General features: G+C 45.6%; 1 protein-coding gene across 15 annotated transcripts in view; it reads left to right on the forward strand.

The window, feature by feature from the left end:
- PLEKHA6 (pleckstrin homology domain containing A6) overlaps nt 1-20044 on the forward strand; it is a 208985-nt gene that overhangs the window by 140881 nt on the left and 48060 nt on the right. For 14 of the 15 annotated variants that reach the window (XR_013487324.1, XM_078156402.1, XM_021002956.2 and 11 more), the window contains 5 exons: nt 9662-9742; nt 11083-11200; nt 12965-13069; nt 13777-13849; nt 17395-17495. Coding sequence is in view for 14 of the 15 variants with exons in the window: in XM_078156402.1 (XP_078012528.1) it covers nt 9662-9742; nt 11083-11200; nt 12965-13069; nt 13777-13849; nt 17395-17495 (478 nt within the window). In the remaining variant the exon portion in view is untranslated. Of the gene's footprint in view, nt 1-5812; nt 6145-9661; nt 9743-11082; nt 11201-12964; nt 13070-13776; nt 13850-17394; nt 17496-20044 lie in introns of those variants that run through there. The other variant, XM_078156393.1, reaches the window with a different exon arrangement.

Here is a 20044-nt window from a genome sequence, read left to right on the forward strand (position 1 = left end):
CTCCACTTCTTGTCAGGGCTTCTGAAATGAGAGAGTTGTTTTCTTAGGGCTTAAATGAGGCTTTTCCTTCTTCACGAGCCCCCATATGAAAATGTAAGCATTAGGGAAAATTATTGTGTCCACAAAGAAAAAATGAACTATCCTACTGTACTCTACTTTGGCCAGACCACATCTGTGTTGAGTTATAAGTGGAGCGCCATGTTTTAAGAAGTGTGTTGAAAAACTGGATCTTGTTCAGAAATGGTCAATAAGCATTGTAGTCCATGCCATGTGAGGAGGGCCACCATCTTCAGTATTGGTAGAAGTGGAATTAAGTTTGTTCTACTTGACCCTAGAAGGCAGAACTAAGGATTATGGGTGGATATTGATGGGAAGAAGATTTTGTTTTGAATGAAAGAAAAACTTCCTAACAATTAGATGTACTCAAAAGTGGGATGGGCTGCCTTGGGAAGGAGTGGCTTCCTCAGTACTGGAAATCTCTGATGGTAGTAATAGCTAACATCTCTGTGTCTGTGTCTGTCTCCGTCTCTGTCTCTCCCTCTGTCTCCCTCTTTCAATCTATCCATACAAAGAGAAAGAAAGAGAGAGAAAGAAACAAAGAAAGAGAGAATTTACTATGTGCCAGGCAACTCTGCTAAATGCTTTACAATTATTATCCTCACAACAACCCTAGAAAATAGGTGCTATTATTATCCCCACTTTACAGATGAGAAACTGAGGCAGAGATGTGCCCAGGGTTACAGAGCTAAATAAATGTCTAAGGCCAGATTTGAATTCATATCTTCCTGACTGTTCACTCCCAGCACTCTATCCACTGTGCAACCTAGCTGCCCCAGATAAGAGGCTGATGATTGCTTTTTAGGGATATCACAGAGGGGATTCCTATTCAGATACTTTCTGGGCCAGGTGGCCTCTCCTGTCCATTCTTGCTAAGAAAGAATCTATGAAAATGCACCTGTCCCTGGGTAGCATAATGTCGACTACTTAGATGAGTGAGTGGTCAGTGGCCAGGCTCTTTGGAATGGGACACATCATAAGAGTTGGAAGGCTGGACTGTAAGAAGGCAGGAGAACAGGTGGGGAGGCTTCTTGAAGGCCAGCTGGGAGGTCTCAAAGAGAGATTTCCACTTATTTTTACCATTTGACCTAGAGTTTACCCTTATGCCATCTTTAGGTGTTAAAGGATGCATTTATGCACGCCATGGCATGAGCACCCTTTGGAGCCCTGTAGACAGGAGATGTGGAAGAAGAGGTAACTGAACTGATCCTCCCTCCATCTTTGTTTGCCTGTTTAGGTATCTCCCCAGTGGGCAGTTCCCTTGATGTCTAATTCTCCCTGTTTCCCCAGGCAATCTTGTAATAAAAATTGACCCTTTTATCTTCTGTTATTATCATCTCTAGCCCTTGAAGTGTCCTCCCTTCTCATCTCTGCTCCTGTCTTACCCTGACTTCCTTCAAAGTTCAACTCAAATCCTGCTTTTTGAAAGAAGGCGGTGTCTCCATATGCTGGTGCCTGTCCTGACATTACCCCAAATTTACCCTGTATTTACGGAATCCTACAGTTTTGTGTCTTACGGAATTCACCCTTGTTTGTACATAGTTTCTCTCGTTACGATGGGGGGATGTCTCCCCCATTAGAATGTGAGCTTCTTAAGGGCAGGGACTGTCTTTTGCCATTCTTTGCATCTTTGGTGCTGAGCACAATGCCCGGCACACAGTGGTTACTTAATAAATACTCGTTGGTTGTCGTGTATGTATTATATGTGAGATGTTGAGCTTTCTCAACAATTTCTGAGGCTTCTCTCTAGTTGTCTTAGCGGCTTTTATCATATAGTAGGGAATCTTAATGTGATCGTTTCCGAGTTGGGCTTATTGAACACAGTGCTACTATGTTTGATTGCCTCTATGTATGTGAATTCTTCAAAATAATATTAGCAATAATAATAATAGATAGCACTTACATAGCACCTACTATATGCCAGGCACTGTGCTATTTGCTTTACAAATATTATTTCATTTGATCCTCACAATAGTTCTGTGAGGTAGGTGCTATGAGTATCCCCATTGTACAGTTGAGTTTCCACTAAGGCAAAAAGAGGTTAATTGACTTGCCCAGGGTCACACAGCTACTAAGTATCTGAGGCTGTATTTGAACTCAGGTCTTCCTAACTCTAGGCCTAGTGCCTTATCTGTGGCACCGGCCTCTTTAGGAGAGGTGGAAGATTTGGAGAGGACAACGCAACCACCTTAAGATATATTAAACTCCCATAGTTCCCTTCTGTAGTAGAGAACCCCTGTTTATTTCCCTAACAGCCATAGAAAGAGAAGAAGCTAGAACCTTGTCTGAGAGTAATGGCACAAACATCACTAGAACCTGTGTGTCTCTATCCCCACCTCTGCCCTACTCCCATCCATGGTCCCCCCATGGCCTGGAAAGCTGGCCATGGGGATACTAATAGGTTCGTGCTCAGCAGGCAGCTGGCACTCAATTGAAAGTGATCTTTCTTCTCAAATTTTCTTAGATCAAATTTTCTTCTAGATTTGTTTGCCTCCACGACATCCTGCCTTGTAGCTTGCTTATTTGTATATGTATTACATCTCCCTAATTAAGTTCTTTGAGCACGAGGGGCTGCTGTTTTTTTACCTTTGCCTCTCAGAAGCCCAGCACAGGGCCCGGTATACAATAGGTATTTAGATGCAGCTAGGTGGCATAGTAGATAAAGCATTAGACCTAGGCAAGTCAATTAACCTCTGGCTTCCTCAATTTTCTCATCTATAAAGTGGGTTTAATAATACTTCTACTTCCCAAGGTAGTTGTGAGGACACAAATACAGTAATATTTGTAAAATTCATTGCAAACCTTAAAGCTCTGTATAAATGCCAGCTGTTATATGAATGCTAGTTATTATTTAACAGGTATCTTTTGAATTAAATTGCAGATAAGCCATCATGACTGATGATTTAATTGTGGGGCTCCTGGGCCCAAATGAGAGAAGATAGGTAGTAAGGGAGACCCCTGAGATTCTTTTCCTTTTTCCTCACTGTACCTGTTCTGGGCCATTGGAGATGTAATTTAACTTTTATACCTTAACCAAAGGCTGTGGGAGGCGTCTTCGCCTTGAAAACAGGGTATTTTCTCCTTCCAGGGGAAGAGAAATAATTTTCCTCGTGTGCCGCCCTCAGCTCCTCCTCCTTCCATGAAGATGAGTTTAATTTTCTTCCCTTCCTAATGAAAATGGAGCAGAGCCAAGCTGTATATTCTGGGAGGGGGGGAGGGGGGACCAGGCAAGGAAGCTTTGTGTGGGGGTGATGTGGCAGAAACAGAGTTGCTCTTATAAAGAGGAAGCAATTAATTTTTGAGTAAGTAAGAAGAGCAAAGAAAAGGCACGTCTCCAGCTAGATGATGCCGGTTCTGAATGCAGGAGTGAGCAATCTGTGTTGAGAGACCCAGGCCTCAAGTGGGCCCTCTGCAGCCTCACTTTGATGATAAGGCATTTATAGAAAGGAAATGTGGGGGATTCACAAGGGGGCACTGGCCAGTGGCATTTCCTCTCCTCCCTCCCTTCTCTCCTCCAAGTGCTGCTCAATGAAGAATATCACATGGCCTCAGAATAAAAACTAAATGATTGTCATTGGATCAAAGGTCAACATAGGGACCTCACAAGCTCAAATCCCTCATTTTACAGATGTGGAAACTGAGGCCCAGGAAATTTAAGTACTTGCTCAATGTCACACAGATAGTATGTAGCTGAGCCTTACTGAGTGACTAGATGCTCTGGATAAATAGGTAGTATATGATCATATAAAAATGGTAAACTGAGGCCAGGTTGGAACTGTCACTCTCTCCTCCTACCCACTCCTCCTGTCTGAGCTCCAACCTGATTCTTTGTTACTTTTTGAGACGACTAGTACTCCTTCAAATTAGGTGGTGTACTGGTTAGGCTAGGGTCAGAAAGACCCAAGTTCAAATGTAGTCTCTTCACACAATTGCCTTAAAGATCACCTCTTTCTTCATTAAGCCCCTGTTGCCAGAGAGGCTGGGGGGCAAATGAAATATTTGTAAAGCACTTAGCACAGTGCCTGGCACATGATAGGTCCTATGTAAATGATACCTATTATTATTATTGTTGTTAAGTATGAATTCCCATACACAGAAACAATCAAACATAGTAACATGGTGCTCAGTAAACTGAACCCAGAAACCACTGGGTTAAGGACTCCCTATTTTATAATAACTGCCAGGATGACTGGGAAAAAGTAGGGCAGAAATTAGGTTTAGCTCAACATCTCACATAAAACCATATATAGTACTATTTCATCTCAAGATGAGAGAGTTATGAGACATAAAACCAATATAAAATGTTTCTAAAAACCAGTTCTAAAATGTAAACCCTCTGCCCCAGCCTCCCAAGAGTAAAGTGAATTGACAAGCTTGATGGAATTATTTAACTGCCTATTATTTAAATGCTATTGAAGACTGAGCTCAGTTGAAGTCATAGCGGACTACCTCAAACCCTGGTCAGGGAGAAATCAGGCATCTGCTTTCTGTTTGCTGCCTCGATTGTGAAGTTCTCTGAACCCACTTCCATCTTTAAAGAATAATATTAGCGACTCCCTCTTGGTGTCTGCTATGTCATGACAGACTTTACCTTGACAGTTGCCTGTGATGTCAATAGATGCTGGTGCTGTGGGGAAAAAAAAGAGCTAGCAGGAGCTTCTGTTGTTCATCACCCCTGAGCAGCAGGATGGGCTGACATTGAGTCAATATGGATTTAAATTGGGCATCAGCAAGAACTTGCTGACATTGTGAGCCCCACCTGTGAGCATGAAGAAACAGTGAGATATTTGGAACCAGGGTAGGGTAGGGCTCAGTCCTATCTGGAGTCAGGGCGAAAGATAGATTCAGAAGGGCTTTTGTCCCAAGGACCTGGGGAATACCAAGCAAATGAGGCGGACATTGAACCATTCTCAGGGAAATAAAGGATTGTGGATGAACTTGCCTGCTTCTATGTAGATTTCAGTCACCGGCTGGAACTTATCATCTTGCATCTGGGAAGATTTTCAAGAATAAACACTAGGCCATCTCCCTCCCATCTCCCTTTTGCTGCCCTCTTCCCTGTGCGCTCCCGGAGGACCCTTCTTTTCCATATTCTCTGAAGCCACAGCCAGGGTCCCCTCCACCAGCTCCTAACCTCCACCATCCCTAGTCCCGGACTGGAACACTGGTGGTATTGCCTGTCATTAGTTCTATAATCATCAAGTCTTGGGAAGAGCAACCTGGTGTAGTTTCCAAAGGGAACGTGTCATCGAGGAGATGATTACAGCCGCGTCTTCATTAATTAAGCTCCTGTTGCCATAGAAGGACTGGGCAGACTAAGGGGGAGAGGGGGGAGATTTATTCAATCAATCCTATCTCTCTGGGCGGGTGCAGGCAGAACAGCGGCAGCAGCAAATGAACCCAGAGTTCCTTTAACCCCTGTAGCTCCAGGCTCCTCCCCAGACATTGGAGGAGCGGTTTTTCTGCCTGACGGGCGTCACGGGCTGGCTAAGGTGGAAGAGGTGGAGAGGACGTCTGCTTCTTGCAGTTCAAAGAGCTGGCAGGAGTTTCTGCCATGCAGACTGAAATGCAGCTTCTATCCCCACCGCCCTCCTGCCTCTCTCTGTGTCATTAGCTCATCGAGGTCCAGCCGCCTGGAAGTTGTACACCTGCTCTGTGTGTGTGTGTGTGTGTGTGTGTGTGTGTGTGTGTGTGTGTGTGTCTAATTCAGCATTTTTTTCCTTGGGGACTTGAACTGGGATGGTTATATCCTCTTTTCTCTTGGTGTGCCTCCTGCATGCCTCCAACCTTCAGGCATTTAAGCAGAATGCTGAAAAACCAGCAGGCCCAATAGAATACCCTTGGGCACCCCTTTTCTCCACCCTGCTCCCCAACAAGAGGTGGGAGCTGGGAAGGTGGGATGTGATCAGCAGAATCCATGTGGCCCTGCCGTGGCCCTGGGATGTGACCGTGGACCAGGGAGTGTGGCCTGAGGACTTACCTCCTGGAGGGATGTTAGGCTCAGGGGGCCAGTGAAATTAAGATTGCCGGCTTGGGTACAGAGCTGCCCAGGAAGATGTTGAAGTTTCGGGCTGATCGAAGAGTCAGGTAGGGCTTGCCTTATTCCCCTCCTTGTACTTTGCGTGAGGGAGGTCCAGAGATGAGGAAAGCTGAAGGGGGCTGGGCTGACCCCAGGTGGCCACCCAGCCCATTTGGGCCCTAAGAAAGGGAAGTGGGGGGACCTGTATGGGCTGAAGGGAGGAAGAGAATAGCAGTTAGGTCAATGGTTGCTGCATTGCAGTGTTTGTGAAGGAGAAACTTCATCTAGAACTGGTGTAGCTGGGACAGGGGAGAGGATATAACTTGGGAAAGTTGGTAGGTGGGAAAGTCAGGGGTAGGAAGAGAATTGCCCTTCCCTGAAGTGCTCTGGAAGAATGGAGGAGAGATTGTGTATATGTGTGTGTGTGTGTGTGTGTGTGTGTGTGTGTGTGTGTGTGTGTTCCCATAGGGAATATGCAGAGCAGGAGAGGCTGGGGGATAACTCGGGGACAGAGGAGCCTGGCCCTAAGTTCCTCTTTTGTGCTGCAAGGATATAAAGCTTGGCTTCCAGAGAGCCACTGCTATCATGAACTCTCCTTTTGGGAGGTGGGGGTGGGGGGAATAAGGAGAAGTTTTTCAGGGGAGTGATTCTTGGGACAGAGGATGCCTGCAGATGTTTAGACAGCTTAGGCTATAGGGTACTCCATGTTGATAGAATTTGGGAAAGACCCCTTGCTGGATACAGGAGGGGAGGGGTTGAGGAATAGGGGACCCCCAAAATGAACTCTAGACCACGAGGCCACACCCTGTATCCATCGCAGTGGGTGTTGGCCAGGTCCGGCCTCCTGGTTGCCAATTTCTCCAATTTGGACTGGGAAGTCAATTAGGTTTCCTTATTGATCAGTGAGGCCAGGCTGGTTATGGTTATCACCTCAGAGAATTCCTATATTTCTTCTGAATTCTTTGATCCAGGCCAACACCCTCCCTCCCCCTTACTCACCTTTCTGTTTTTGAAGTTGGGCCCAGCTCTGGCTCCTTAAAGATAGGTGAATTGGAGTAAGAATAACAGATGACCCAGGGCCCATTGAGGGCTTTCAGAACTCAGCTAGTTTGTATTAACTCACCTGTCTTGCCAGCTAAACTGAGGTCTATGAGGTTGAGATGGGATGGGTGGGATCTTGGCCGAGTTAGGATGCTATTCTTGGACTCCTTAACATACGTCACCTTCTTTGGAGATGAAGGCACCAAAGCTGGAAATGATTTAACGGACGACCTGAGTTTAATGTCTTTAGCGCATTCTACCTGGGTGACCTTGGGTCTTAAACTCTCTAGATCTCAGTTTCCTCATCAGTAAAAAGAGGGACTTGGTCTACTTGGGTACTTGGCCTTTGAGGTCTCTTTCAACTATAAATCTATGTTCCTGTGACCATGCTCTCTTCTGGTGCTAATTGGCACATAGCTTTTAAAAAATAATAATTTTTATTAATAGTTTTTGTTTTTACCTACATTTCCAAATGTGCTCCTTTCTCCTCACAGAGAGATATCCCTTAGCAATAAAAAAAAAAAGAGGGAAAAAACAGTTCAGTAAAACTAGCATACTGGGAAATGGCCAGTGTTAAGTGTAGTGTTCCATACCCATCGTCCCCCACCTCTGCAAGGAATCCCCCAGCAGGTGCCTTTTCATCTGCTTTCTTTGGCACCAGAGCTTGGTCCTTATAATTTCATAATATTTTTGTTTTGTAATTGTTTTTCTTTCCATTTATGTGTTGTAGTCATTGTCTATGGGCAGCTGAGTGGCTCAGTGGGTAGAGTGCTGGGCTTGGAGTCAGGAAGACTCATCTTGCTGAGTTCAAATCTGGCCTCAGACACTCACTAGCTGTATGACCCTGGATAAGTCACCCTGCTTGCCTCAGTTTCCCCATCTGTAAAATGACATGGAAAAAGAAATGGCAAACCACTCCAGTATCTTGGCCAAGAAAACCCCAAATGGGGTCATGGAGAGTTGGGCATAACTGAACAGCAAAATAGTAACCATTGTGTATATGGTTTTCCTGGTTCTGCTGACTTCACTTTATGTGAGCTCATATCTCTTCCCATCATCCTCTGTATCACCATATTTGTCATTTCTTACAGCACAGTAATATTGCATTAGGTTTATGTATCACATTTTGTTTAGCCATCTCCCATTGCTTGCCCTATAGCTTGTTAAGTAAAACAGTGAGCACATTTCCACGGGGAGAGGGAGAGAGGCATAATAGGAGGGGAGTGGGACCAAAAGTCCACTGATCAGCCACGCCAGACCATCTCCCTATGCCAGAGTGGAGTGGATCTGGCCCTGTCTGTCTAGGCTACTCAGAGGCATACATTACACAGGATGGCCCAAGCCCTCATCTCTGAATGAATGTCCTTACCTTTCTTCCCCCCACCTTTACCTGGTACCCAGCAGTACTTCACTTTCAGGCACATCCGTTTATGACATTTACTTGGTCAGGGGAGCCCAGACAGGGGCCTTCCAGAATAGCAACTGCGATGTTGCCATCCCATCTGTCTCTGCAAAGACCCAGTGCCTAGTTAATCACCTCTCCTGTCTCCTTCCTGGCAGCCTTTCCCCCCAACACCCCTATTGCCTCCCTATCCACAGCATCCCTTAATTAGATCTGTCTGTTATGCCGTCACTCTACCCCAGGGCTTGACAATTCCCAGGCTTTCAGGCCTCGTTGAGCAGTCCTTGGTCAGGGAGAATTTTCTTTTCTTTTTTGTAATGAGGTTTGGATTTGGGGTATGAGTGAGTCCTTGCTCAGTAGCAAAAGGGGAATTAGATGACTCCCTACCCCATTTAAAGAGGGGAGACTGAGGCATGATGGAGTTGCCGAGAGCACAAGTTTGTTTATTCATTCCTCAGATGCTTATTGGGTGCTTCCTGGGTTCAAGGCACCACGTTGGCAAGAATCGTCCCTGGAAACAGAAGACTCATATCCTGACATTCAGCTCCATCTGTAACCTTACTTTGTTTTAGGTTGGCTCTTGGAAACAATTCGGTTCTCCTCCCCACTACATTTCCTGGGTAATAGTGAAGGGGTCAAGTATGGCTGTTTTAGTCCTATCATCAGGGGTATCTGTCAAAGGCCAACACTGACATAGGGAAACTCCCCTGAGTTCTGGGTCAGGAAGAAGAGTTCCTAGGACTGGAGGTGCTCGGGGTCTCATTCAGACTCCACCTTACCTGCTCACTCCATCGGGAGTTTATAGGATCATAGATTTAGAGCTGGAAAGGACTAAGAAATATATAAGTCCAAACTTTTTATTTTAGATGAGAAAATTGAGGCACAGAATGGTTAAATGACTTGCCCAGGGTCACAAAGCAAGTTAAGTGTCTGAGGATTTGAACCTAAGTCTTCCTGACTGCAGATCCAGTGATCTATCCATTGTGCCATACTGCCTCTCAGTTGAGGAAGGGGGGAGGAAGCTCTTGGCCTCCTAACCAGTCCCCAAACTTGTGTTCTACCATCTGTATTTTCCTGGATGTTATTTACCCTTTCTTCCTACTCCTCTCACCTTCATTTGTCTATCTCTCTTCCTCCTACAGCCACAATGAAAGACGGAACACATTTCTGCACCCAGTGACCGGCCAGATCCCGGAAGAAAACAAAAGATTTGACTTGAAAAAGTAAGCTTGCCCTCTGTTCTGCTACCTGTTAGGCTATTGCTCACATCTGCACCTTCTTCCTTTAATATCTGTTGTCTGTGCATCAGATGGGGAAGGGAAGACAGGTATTTAGGGCATTCCTAAATACGGGAGTGTTGGGGAACATCTCCAGTGTAACACCTTCTACCACTTTCCCCAGAACTTCCAAAGATCAGGCCAGTTCACCAGAGTGTAAGCCCCATGCCTTACTTACCATGACATCCCCCTCAGTCCTGAGCATGGAAGTCAACAGACGATGGCAATTAATGTTGGTTAAGTAAAATTTTGCTGAATGTATCCATTGGATTTAGTTCTGATGGTATGGACTTAGAGGGAGGTCTGATGTGGGTCTTAGTGACCAGAAAGGGGTTCAATGTGTAATCAGAGAGGGATCACTTCTTCAGTAAGTGATCAAGGCTAAGATCAGGCATGGAGTGAATGGGGAGCTCTTTTGGAGCTCTATTGTCCTAATAATGGAGGACCACCTCCAGCTGTCCTTTATCTCTTCACTGGACCCAGATGGCTCCGGAGGAGAGAGTGAGGCAGGTGACTTTGCACAGCCCTGCCTCACTTAAATTCAGTTCCCTGATGTCATGGTCCTCTTCAAGAACAAAGTACAAACAATAGTCCTAATAACGAGAACTGAGTCCTCATTATTCCCTCCCACCTTTGACTTTGGCTCCCCAAATTAAGAACTCAAACAGGAAAATCACGTACAAATCATAGACAATTAAAAGACACAGTTCTCATTATCTACACAGACTTTTTAGACTAGATGGGGAGAAAGGAGGGGAAGTTTTTGGAGCATCTTTGCATGCTCTGAAGCACCTTGTGGGGGCTGAGCCAATAGGAGCTGCTGCTAATTTTTCAGAAAATGAAAGAATAGAATTCTGAGGATAACTGGAAAGTAGTCTTCCCCAGAATGAGATGATTTCTTGATCATCAGGAAGCACTGATTTTACTTTGATTTTGTAAAAGGTAACATTTTGTTGATATCTTTTGTTTTTATTCACCTACATTTCCCGATATTCTTTTTCCCTCCCTGAGCACCTGGCCTTATAACAGAGGCTAAAGTGTGAAAAAGAGGGGAAAAACTAACCAACTAATACAGTTTCGGGGGATATCACATACAGTGTTCTATACCCATAACTCCCTACCTCTGCAAAGAAGTGGGGGGAGGTTCAAAGTACAGTTTTCTACTGATGCTGGCCCTGACCAGGAATTAGAAGACAGGGAGATAGAAAAAGGAAGAAGCAGGGAAAGTGGCTCCTTCTTAACCATAACAGTTTCCCTCTTCTCTTTCTGTCTAACTTGGGGCTCAGATCTGCCTCGGACATGTCCAGTAAAACTGGTGGAAAGCGCCCGACAACCACCTCCAGTGGCACAGCCAATAACAACAACATGGTGTCCGAGGTCCCCCCAGAGCGGCCCAATGTCAGGGTAAGTCTTTCTCCCAAGAGTCCCAGTCAGAGTCTGGGGAGACTCTGGTTAAGCCTAGGAAACTAGTCAACCTAACTAGACAGTTAACCCCAGTCCTGAGCTATCAGAAGGATTCAGAGGGCGCTCTCTTCTACCTCCTTCACCTGAGAACTCCTTCCAGTGTTCTAAAATCCCTGAAAGTTCTGAATATTGTGTAATTTAAAAAGAAAAGAAATTCTAAGCACTTTTTTCTGTTATTTCCTTTAATCTTCACAATAACCCTGTGAGGTAAGTATCACAGGTATACTTATCTCCATTTTAAGGATGAGAAAACTAGGCCTGATAAAGTTTTCAGTCCAGGGCTTTGCACTCCATTGGGCTTCACAGGGATCCCAGTATCTTGTAGGATCAGAGTATCCAGAACTGGATGGGACCTTAGATGCCATTTAATTCAACTGTCTCACTTTACAGATAAGGAAACTGAGACCCAGGGAGGTTAAGGTAACTTATCTAGGCCACATATTGGATTCAAATTCAGATCTTGTGACTCCAAGTTTGATATGCCCAAGTCAGTGCTCTGTTCACTGAAAGACCATTGTGTCATTTAAATCAATCCAAGAAATCTTTGCGTTCGTGCTCTGTGATCCTCTCCTTTGCTATTTTTGAAATATGCCTTGATCTCTAATCCCGACCTTAGACACCAGACTTCCTGAGCCTTTCTTGATCTTGATCCTTTGTGGATTCTTGGGTCCTACCTACCTTGTTCCATCCCCTTTTGCCGTTGCCCCCATCCCTTAATACCTGGCTCAGGCATGCACTCCCACTCTCCCTTCCTCCACCAGCTGCTACACTCTCCACACACCACAAGACTATATTTTTCTAAGGCTTCTTTACAGAAAAGAAAATGTATAAATTCAGAAATAGCCTACTAGGATAAGGTCATTGGAAATGCGAATTTTAAAAGTCTCTCTGGTCCTGGCCCAGGTGGGCCCTCATTTCTTTAGTGATTCTGTCTACCTACATGTTCAGTTCCTGGTGGAGCATGGCTCATTAGGATTGTCTCTGCCTTGAGCATCTGCTCCCTCCTGGCCCAGAGACAAGAATGGTATCTTTCCTTACAGAATGCCCCCAGGCTTATTTTGGGGTGGGAGTGGGATGAAGGTAGTAGAGGGCGGGATTCATCCACCAGGGCCCCTAGGATTGAGCACATTCTCCAGGCTTCTTCAACCAATCAGAAACTCTTCTGATGGCAAAATGGGGGTGGGGTGAGGTGGAGGTTAGTGTTCTGCCCATATTACCATGCAAATCACTTGCCATCTGAGGTGTTTTCCTACTAAGAGGGAACTATGAAACAGGTACAGACAGTTCCTATGACTTCAACAACCGAAATAATTAAAGCTGAAACACAGATCACCCCCAAAGTACACAAGAGAGAACTTTTCTGTGCTTTTAAGGAGAGAGGCTAAGTGATTTGTCCGAAGTCACACAACTGGTTAGTGGTGGAGCTGAGACCAGAGCCCAGATCTCTTGATTCCTTCCTAGTCTTAGGCTCTGGATGCTGTGAGGGCTCCGGGGGTGGAGGATGGGAAGAGATGGAGAGAGGGAAAAAGGGAGAGGGGAAGAGAAAGAGGGGGGAGGAGAGGGAGAGGGAGGGAGGGAGAGATGAAGGGAAAAAGCTAAAGGATACAGCACCTCCAAGCAGAAGCAGCCATCTTGGAAGACATGGCAAGGAGGTAGGAGATGTGGTGAGTAAAGTCGAGTTCTTCTCTGTATCTTCCTCCCCAGGCACCTCGTGCTTCCCGCAAAGCTATAGCCTTTGGTAAACGTTCCAACTCCATGAAGCGAAACCCCAATGCGGCTGTCACAAAGAGTGGCTGGCTCTTCAAACAGGTGCCTTTCCTCAGTGCTCCCTGGCACACCATTCTACCCTCCTTGGACCTCTGAAGAGACTGAGGGGTGGCCCCAGGGTTCTGTCCTGGGCCCCGTCTTCATCTCCCTCTGTACTGCTTCATTTGGTGTTCTCATTCCCTCCCACGGACAGTGATACCAGCCTTCTTGCTATTCCTCCAACAAGGCACTCCATCCCCAGCCTCCAGGCAAATATTTGCCCCCTGCCTGGACTGCTCTCCTTCCTCTTCTTGGCCTCCTGGCTTCTCTTGCTTCATTCAAGTACTAGATAAAGCAGAAGTCCCATCGTCTACAAAAAGATCCCTTTAATTCTAGTGCCTTCCCTCTGTGGGGAATTTATCTCGTAAACAATTCGTTTGTAGGTAGTGTTTGCTTGTGGTCTCCCCTGTTGGACTATGAGCTGCTTCAGAGCTTTATTTGTATCTCCAGTGCTTGGCTTGTACTAGACAGTTAATAAATGTTTATTGACTGACTGATGTAGCTATCTGCTTTCTGATTTATCCTCTGAGTGACTTGAGAGGGGGTGGTTTTCCCCAGTGATCCCATAGCATGTTAGCTTCAGAACAGACTCTAGAACCCAGGCCTTGTGTTCTAGGGTCCTAGGCCTCTAGAAGTCTAGGACCTCTTCCCTCACTGTTCTCTCCGCTGTACCATGTTGACAGTCATCTGTTTCTCCATGTGTCCTTCAGGCCAGTTCTGGGGTGAAACAATGGAATAAACGCTGGTTTGTCCTGGTGGATCGATGCCTCTTCTACTACAAAGGTGAGTTTGTCTCCTCCCTGCCCCCCTCCGCCAGAGAAGGGATAGCCCCAGGCTGACCTCCCATGTGTCCTCTGCCCTGCCCCATCTTCTGAGCTGAGCTGAACACCCACACCCACCCACCCACACACCACACACACACACACACACACACACACACACACACACGCACGCACACACACATACACATAGAGTCTGATTCAGTCTTTAAAGACACCAGGGTCATCTACTGCATCCCGGGCCATCGCCAGTCACTTTGCCTTTTAGCCTGCCACTGGACTTTGATGACTGTGGAAGAGAGAGTGAGGCTGAGGATACTTTGTGCCTCACTTAAATCCAAGTCCAGACACCATCCCGTGATGTCATTGGTCCTCTTCAAAAGTGGAAGACAAACAACAATAACAACGACAATGAAAGAACCGTGCCACGCACAGAGTAGGCACTTAATAAATGCTTGTTGACTGGTTCAGGGATGATGTAGGGCATCATTGGGAAGTGAGGGCAGCATTGGGACAAGATACAGGGTGTGGGGCAGCAGAAGAAAGAAGGAAGATGAGTTGATACGAATGGAAGGTTCTGTGGTCAGGCTTCAGAGCAGAGCTGGAGACACCTCAGGTATAGATTTGCAGAAGGTCCTGCCCTCCTTTTCCCTTCCTTCCAGAGAAAGTACAGCATCTTGCCAACTCTGGAGACTGGGCACTTAGTTATCAAAGCTCCCCACAGCAATACTATTCAGTTGAATTCGACTGATTTTATTTAAGAGACTGTTATGGGCAAGGCACTGTGCTGTGGATATAAAACCCCAAATGAGACAATTCTTGTCCTCAGGGAGCTTACATTTGGGAAGGGAGGGGCGGGGGGTACAACTCGTACACAGGTGAACAAATCCAAAAATTATACAAATTGGAGTGTGGGTGAGCATCACTAACAACGCAGGAATCAGTCAACAAACATTTATTAGCATGCATCGACTGTGTGCCAGATTTTGTGCTAAGTACTGGGCATACAAAGGCAGAACCAAACCAGAAACCAGTCTCTGCCCTGGAGGAGCTCACATTCTAATGAAAATTACTGGGCACGTACAAGATATTTACATAGTTTGTGGGAGGCTGTCTGAAAGGGAAGTTACTCTCTATACACGTGGTTACATTTTGTTTTTAGTTCCCCCCAAAGGAGGGGTATTGTGTCCCCCCCAAATGAAGATATTTAGATAAATATAATGCAATCATTGTAAATTTTCATATTTTAAATTTACAAGCAGGAAATGACAGGGGAAAGGGGGGGAAGAGTGGAAGAACAAATGTGCCTTTAACATAGGAAGTAATTCCTCTTTCCTGAGACCTGTGAAACTTTGACCCTTTGCCTAAACTAGAATGAAAACATAACATTAAATTAACTGGAGAGGGAAAATGAAAATCTAGACTCTAAAGTCTTGCCATCAATCAGAACTTATATCGATTATCATTAGTACCATTTCAGTAGACTTATATGGATACTTTGTTTAGGAAGTGGTCATTCAGAACAAAATATGCATATAAAAATGTAGAATTTTATTTTGTATTACATGTAGTTTATATAGACATATATAAATATATATGTGTGTAGAATAATACCAAATGTATTATTTTATTTTAAAATGTGTAATTTAATTGTCAGTAATAGACTAGATCTAGAGCAGAGGTGGGGAACCTGTAGCCTCAAGGCCACATGTGGCCCTCTAGATCCTTGGGTGCGGCCTTTGGACTGAGTCCAAGTTTAATAGAACAAATCTTTGTATTAAGGGGATCGGTTCTGTGAAGTTTGGATTCAGTCAAAGGGCCGCACTCAAGGACCTAGAGAACCACATGTGGCCTCAAGGCTGCAGGTTCCCAAACCCTGCTGTAGACCCTCGAGGAGCACAGCTTTACATGGGATCTGTGTCCGATGACCTTGGGCAGTCAGTTTGTTAGAGAGCTTGGTTTGAACCCTGCCACCATCCCAAGTGACCAAAGTCACCTTTGCCCAGATAATTCTGAGGTGTCTCACCAGCAGTGACTGGGTTGTTTTTAAATTTTCATTATATACTTCCCCCCCCAAAGAAGGGAACAAAATGAAGGAATAGCAGCCTCTGGGTAGTGAAATTCAGGGGGGATGTGGTGTAGACATGAGTTAGACCCAGAGTAAAGCCTTTCTGCAGCCAGAAGGACCATTTTTTCCTCCCATTTCCTGGCCTTGGGATGCCAGACACCTGTCTTTCTATTTTTCCTGGGTTCTCCTGGGAGCTGCCCAGTGAATCATTAACCTTGGCAAACAAACTCTGTACCCAATGACTCCCCCCCCCACCCTCTTCCAGGTATCCTTACACCCCAGGCTACTATGGTTTCAGCTCAGTGTGGGGTGAAATTAGGGTGAAGTGCAAGATGGTAGGTGGGATCTGTCTTGGGGAGGTGCAGGGTTTAAGATGTGAATGGTTTGCAAGAGCATAATCCCAGGTGGCAGGCAATGGGGAACCCAAGAAAGTCTCCAAAGGGAAAGGGAACTGAGGTATTTGGTAGAATCCTGCCTTTAGGGAATGCTCTGTGAACACTCCTATCCACACTTCCAGAGGAGACTGACATAAAAGGTGCAGCTAATCTCCCTCCTGATAACTAGTCCCTGAGGTCACAGCTAATATGGCCACAGCTAAAGCCTTCTAAAATTTAGGATGCTAGAGTTGGAAGGGACTTGGAGACCTAGAAAAGGGAGGTGCAGAGAGAGGTTTAGATCAATTGCTTTGTGAGGTAAAGGACAGGAATAAAAATAAGACAAGCCCCTGGGCTAGAGGCAACTCTAACCCTTAAAAGGTGTTTTGGTTTTTTACCCTGGAGCTTGAAATTAAAATTGGCTGGAAGTCTTTCCAACCCCGAGGATAAAACAGGAAAGTGGTAGGAAGGGAAAGGGCTGTGGTGGACAATGGAGAGGCCGCCTGAGTAATTGAGTAAGGCACTCTAGTCAGAGGGCTACTATGCTTTTCTTTTAGTATGGCCTTTTATCAATGTATGGGTTTTTAACCTAAGAATATGCCTCTTTCCACAGCCTGAAGATTTCTAATTCGCGATAGATCAATCTTTATATAGTAAAGGCTCAAAGCCTTTTGACCAGTAGCCAACAACACATAGAGGGACCCAATTTTAAAAAAATAATAATAACCTAGGGCCACAAATGCTGGGGAAGAGTTATGCCAACTGTGTTTACTACAGTGGGCCTGGCCCTGCTTTTCCCTACCCTGCCCCCATTTGGCTTATCCAGACTTACCTCTGGCTAGCAGCTGGGGTCTGGACTGTCTAATCCAAAGGGCTCCTCTGTGAGCCGGCATTGTGAACTGGACCCCCAGTGGGATGAGAGAAAGAGCCAAGAGGCCATGCTGGAAGCTGGGAGGTGGGAGGCAATGAAGGGGAGTGACTTGGAACTAGAGTCCTTGCTACTAGCCAGGGGCCCAAGGGCATACAAAGTAGCTGAGGCCCCTGCCAGGGGGGCCCTCTCCCCAACCCTGCCTCACCTCCCTGTCCCAATCATTCTTTCTCCTACAGACGAGAAGGAGGAGAGTATCTTGGGAAGCATCCCACTCCTGAGCTTCCGGATAGGGGCTGTGCAGCCCTCGGATAACATCAGCCGAAAATATACCTTTAAGGTCAGTGGGCCACCCTGGCTGGGCAGAGGCCATCTTGCCTATTCCCGCCCTCTTGTCTTCCTAGCTCTCAAGTTAGCTCTTCTCAGAGTGCTGGGGAGTGAGAAGTCAACTCTCCGTTTGCCTGTAGGGTCATAGAATTTAGAGCTGGAAAGACTGACGCTTGCTAGCCCCATCCTCTCATTTTATAGATAAGGAAACTAAAGCCCGAGGTCATATAGTTAGTGAATATCAGAGCTGGGATTTCAGCCCAGGTCCCCTGACTCCAAAATCAGTGCTTTTGGTATGTGTGCCCTGTTGGATCTGAGAAGAGATGAGATGACTTTCCTTTCCCAGTCATCTTAGAGGAAAGCTCTGTTGGCCCGACCCAGAGCACTGTGAAAGGTATTTCAGGGCTAGGTTGATGTTGTGGCAGAGGCTCCACCTTCTCCAGGAAGGATGGAACTGTTAGACCTCTCTGATTATTGGCTCTCCACAGAATACTAAGAAGCCAAAGCTGTAACACTAACCTTTGGACAACCCGGCCCTTCCATGGAGATGGTGGCAGGCCCTAGGAAGAGGTGCTCACTGCCTAGACTTTATGAGATTTTGAAATTCTTGACCTATTCTGTCCTTGGATTAGTGACCACTTGGTTGCAGAAAGGAATAGGGGCTGCATAGGCATGTACTAGGCGGGAGGGAGGGAATTATTTAATAGCACATAATTAGTTTCTAGTCTCCTGGAGTTGTGTGTGTGTGTGTGTTTCGGGGGTGTGGACAGACAGAACAATTAATAGAACCCCGACTCCAGGGAGCCCTGGATCTGGCTGGGGAAATGGGAACGTGCTGTTTAACCAAAAACAAACCGTCCTGGTGTACATAGACACACCCCCCCACGTACACACTTGTGTACACACATGAGCAGACTGTCTTGCCCTCCCCACCAGACCTGTTCGGGTACACACACACCATCTAGGCCTAGTGGAGTTAGCTGGAGACAGCAGGCGTTTGAGGAATATCGATTGACTGGCAGACTGGTGCCATAAGCCCCAGATTCTTCCGTCTCCTTTCTTCCTCCCCACAATTCTACCCCCTCAACTTGGCATCGAGCCTCTTTAAAACCCATTTCAGAGAGAGCTCTTCTCATTGGCCCTCGAAGGGTCCTGTCTGTGCCTGCCTATTCACTGACCCTTCCGCAGGGAAGGGAGGGGAACAGAGACAGAGAGGAGGCTTGTCTAGCAGTGGCCACCAAGGGAACTCATGGATCCTTAATAATGCAGTCAGGGTTATTCTTTTTGAGTCCCGTGCCAAGTATGTTAACCTCTTCCTGGTCAAGGGAGCAAACCCTAGGGAGCTGAAGTGGTCTTTGGACTACCATAGCATCACTCTCCATTTGGGGAGTTTTTTCAGTCACATTCCCTAACTTTTTTTTCCCAGGCCCCTCCAATCTTCAGCATTTCTCTAGATGAGGGTTCTTCCCTTTTCTTGGGGGTCATGGATCCCTTTGACAGTCTAGTGAAACTTAAGGACCCCTTCTCTGAATAATGTTTTTAAATGTATAAAATAAAATGCATAGTATTACTAAGGAAACCAATTATATTAATAGTTATTGAAAGTTTTTTTAATTAATTAATTTTGATTTATCAACAATCACTTTCATAAGCTTTTGAGTTTTAAATTTTCCTCCCTTTCCCTCCCCACCTCCCTCCCCAAGACAGTGCACAATCTCATGTAAGCTATACATATACATTCCTATTAAACATATTTTCACATTAGTGATGCTGTGAGGAAGAATTAGAACCAATAGAAGGAATCATAAGACAGAGGAAACAAAACAGAAGAAAAAAATAGCAAATAGTACACTTCGATCTGAATTCCAACTCCATAGTTCTTTCTCTGGATGTGGATAGCATTTTCCATCCTGAGACTTTTGGAGACGTCTTAGATCCTTGCATTGCTGAGAAGGGCTAAGTCTGTCAGAGTTAGTCGTTGTACAATGTGGCTGTGAAAGGTTTTTTTTTTTAAACCATATCATAGACCCCAAGTAAAGAACCCTGCTCTGAGCCCTGATCTCTTGTCCTCTTTTTTCCCAGGTCCCACTCTGAATCATGAATTGATTTCTTATTTATTTTTAACACTTTTTTTTTTCGATTTTGAGTTCTAAATTCTCTCCAGCCCCTCCCCCACCCACTGAGAAGGCAAGCAATATGAATCATAGAATATTAAAGCTAGAAAGGATCTCAGAGATTCTCCAGTCTACTCCCCTCATTTTACAGATGAAGAAACTGAGGCTCGGAAGGGAAAAGTACCCACACATAGTAGGTGCCAGATAAATATTTGATTTGAATTAAGTTGAACTGACTGCCCAAAGTCACAAGGGCAGAAAATGAGTTTGACAAGATGCTTTCTGATGTCCCTCGTAGCTCAGAGAATGTTTGAATAGGCAAAGTGACGGAACAAGGGTTCGAACATAAATCTTCAGACCCCAAGACTGGTATTTTTTCTTCTACACCCCGCTCCTTTCCTCTGAAATTCTTTTTGCTTTGACGGCGTTCTCTAGTTGTTTCACATAG

This window comes from Phascolarctos cinereus, unplaced genomic scaffold (genome assembly GCF_003287225.1).
Source record: "Phascolarctos cinereus isolate Bilbo 61053 unplaced genomic scaffold, phaCin_HiC Scaffold_5;HRSCAF=322, whole genome shotgun sequence".
Classification (NCBI taxonomy): domain Eukaryota; kingdom Metazoa; phylum Chordata; class Mammalia; order Diprotodontia; family Phascolarctidae; genus Phascolarctos; species Phascolarctos cinereus.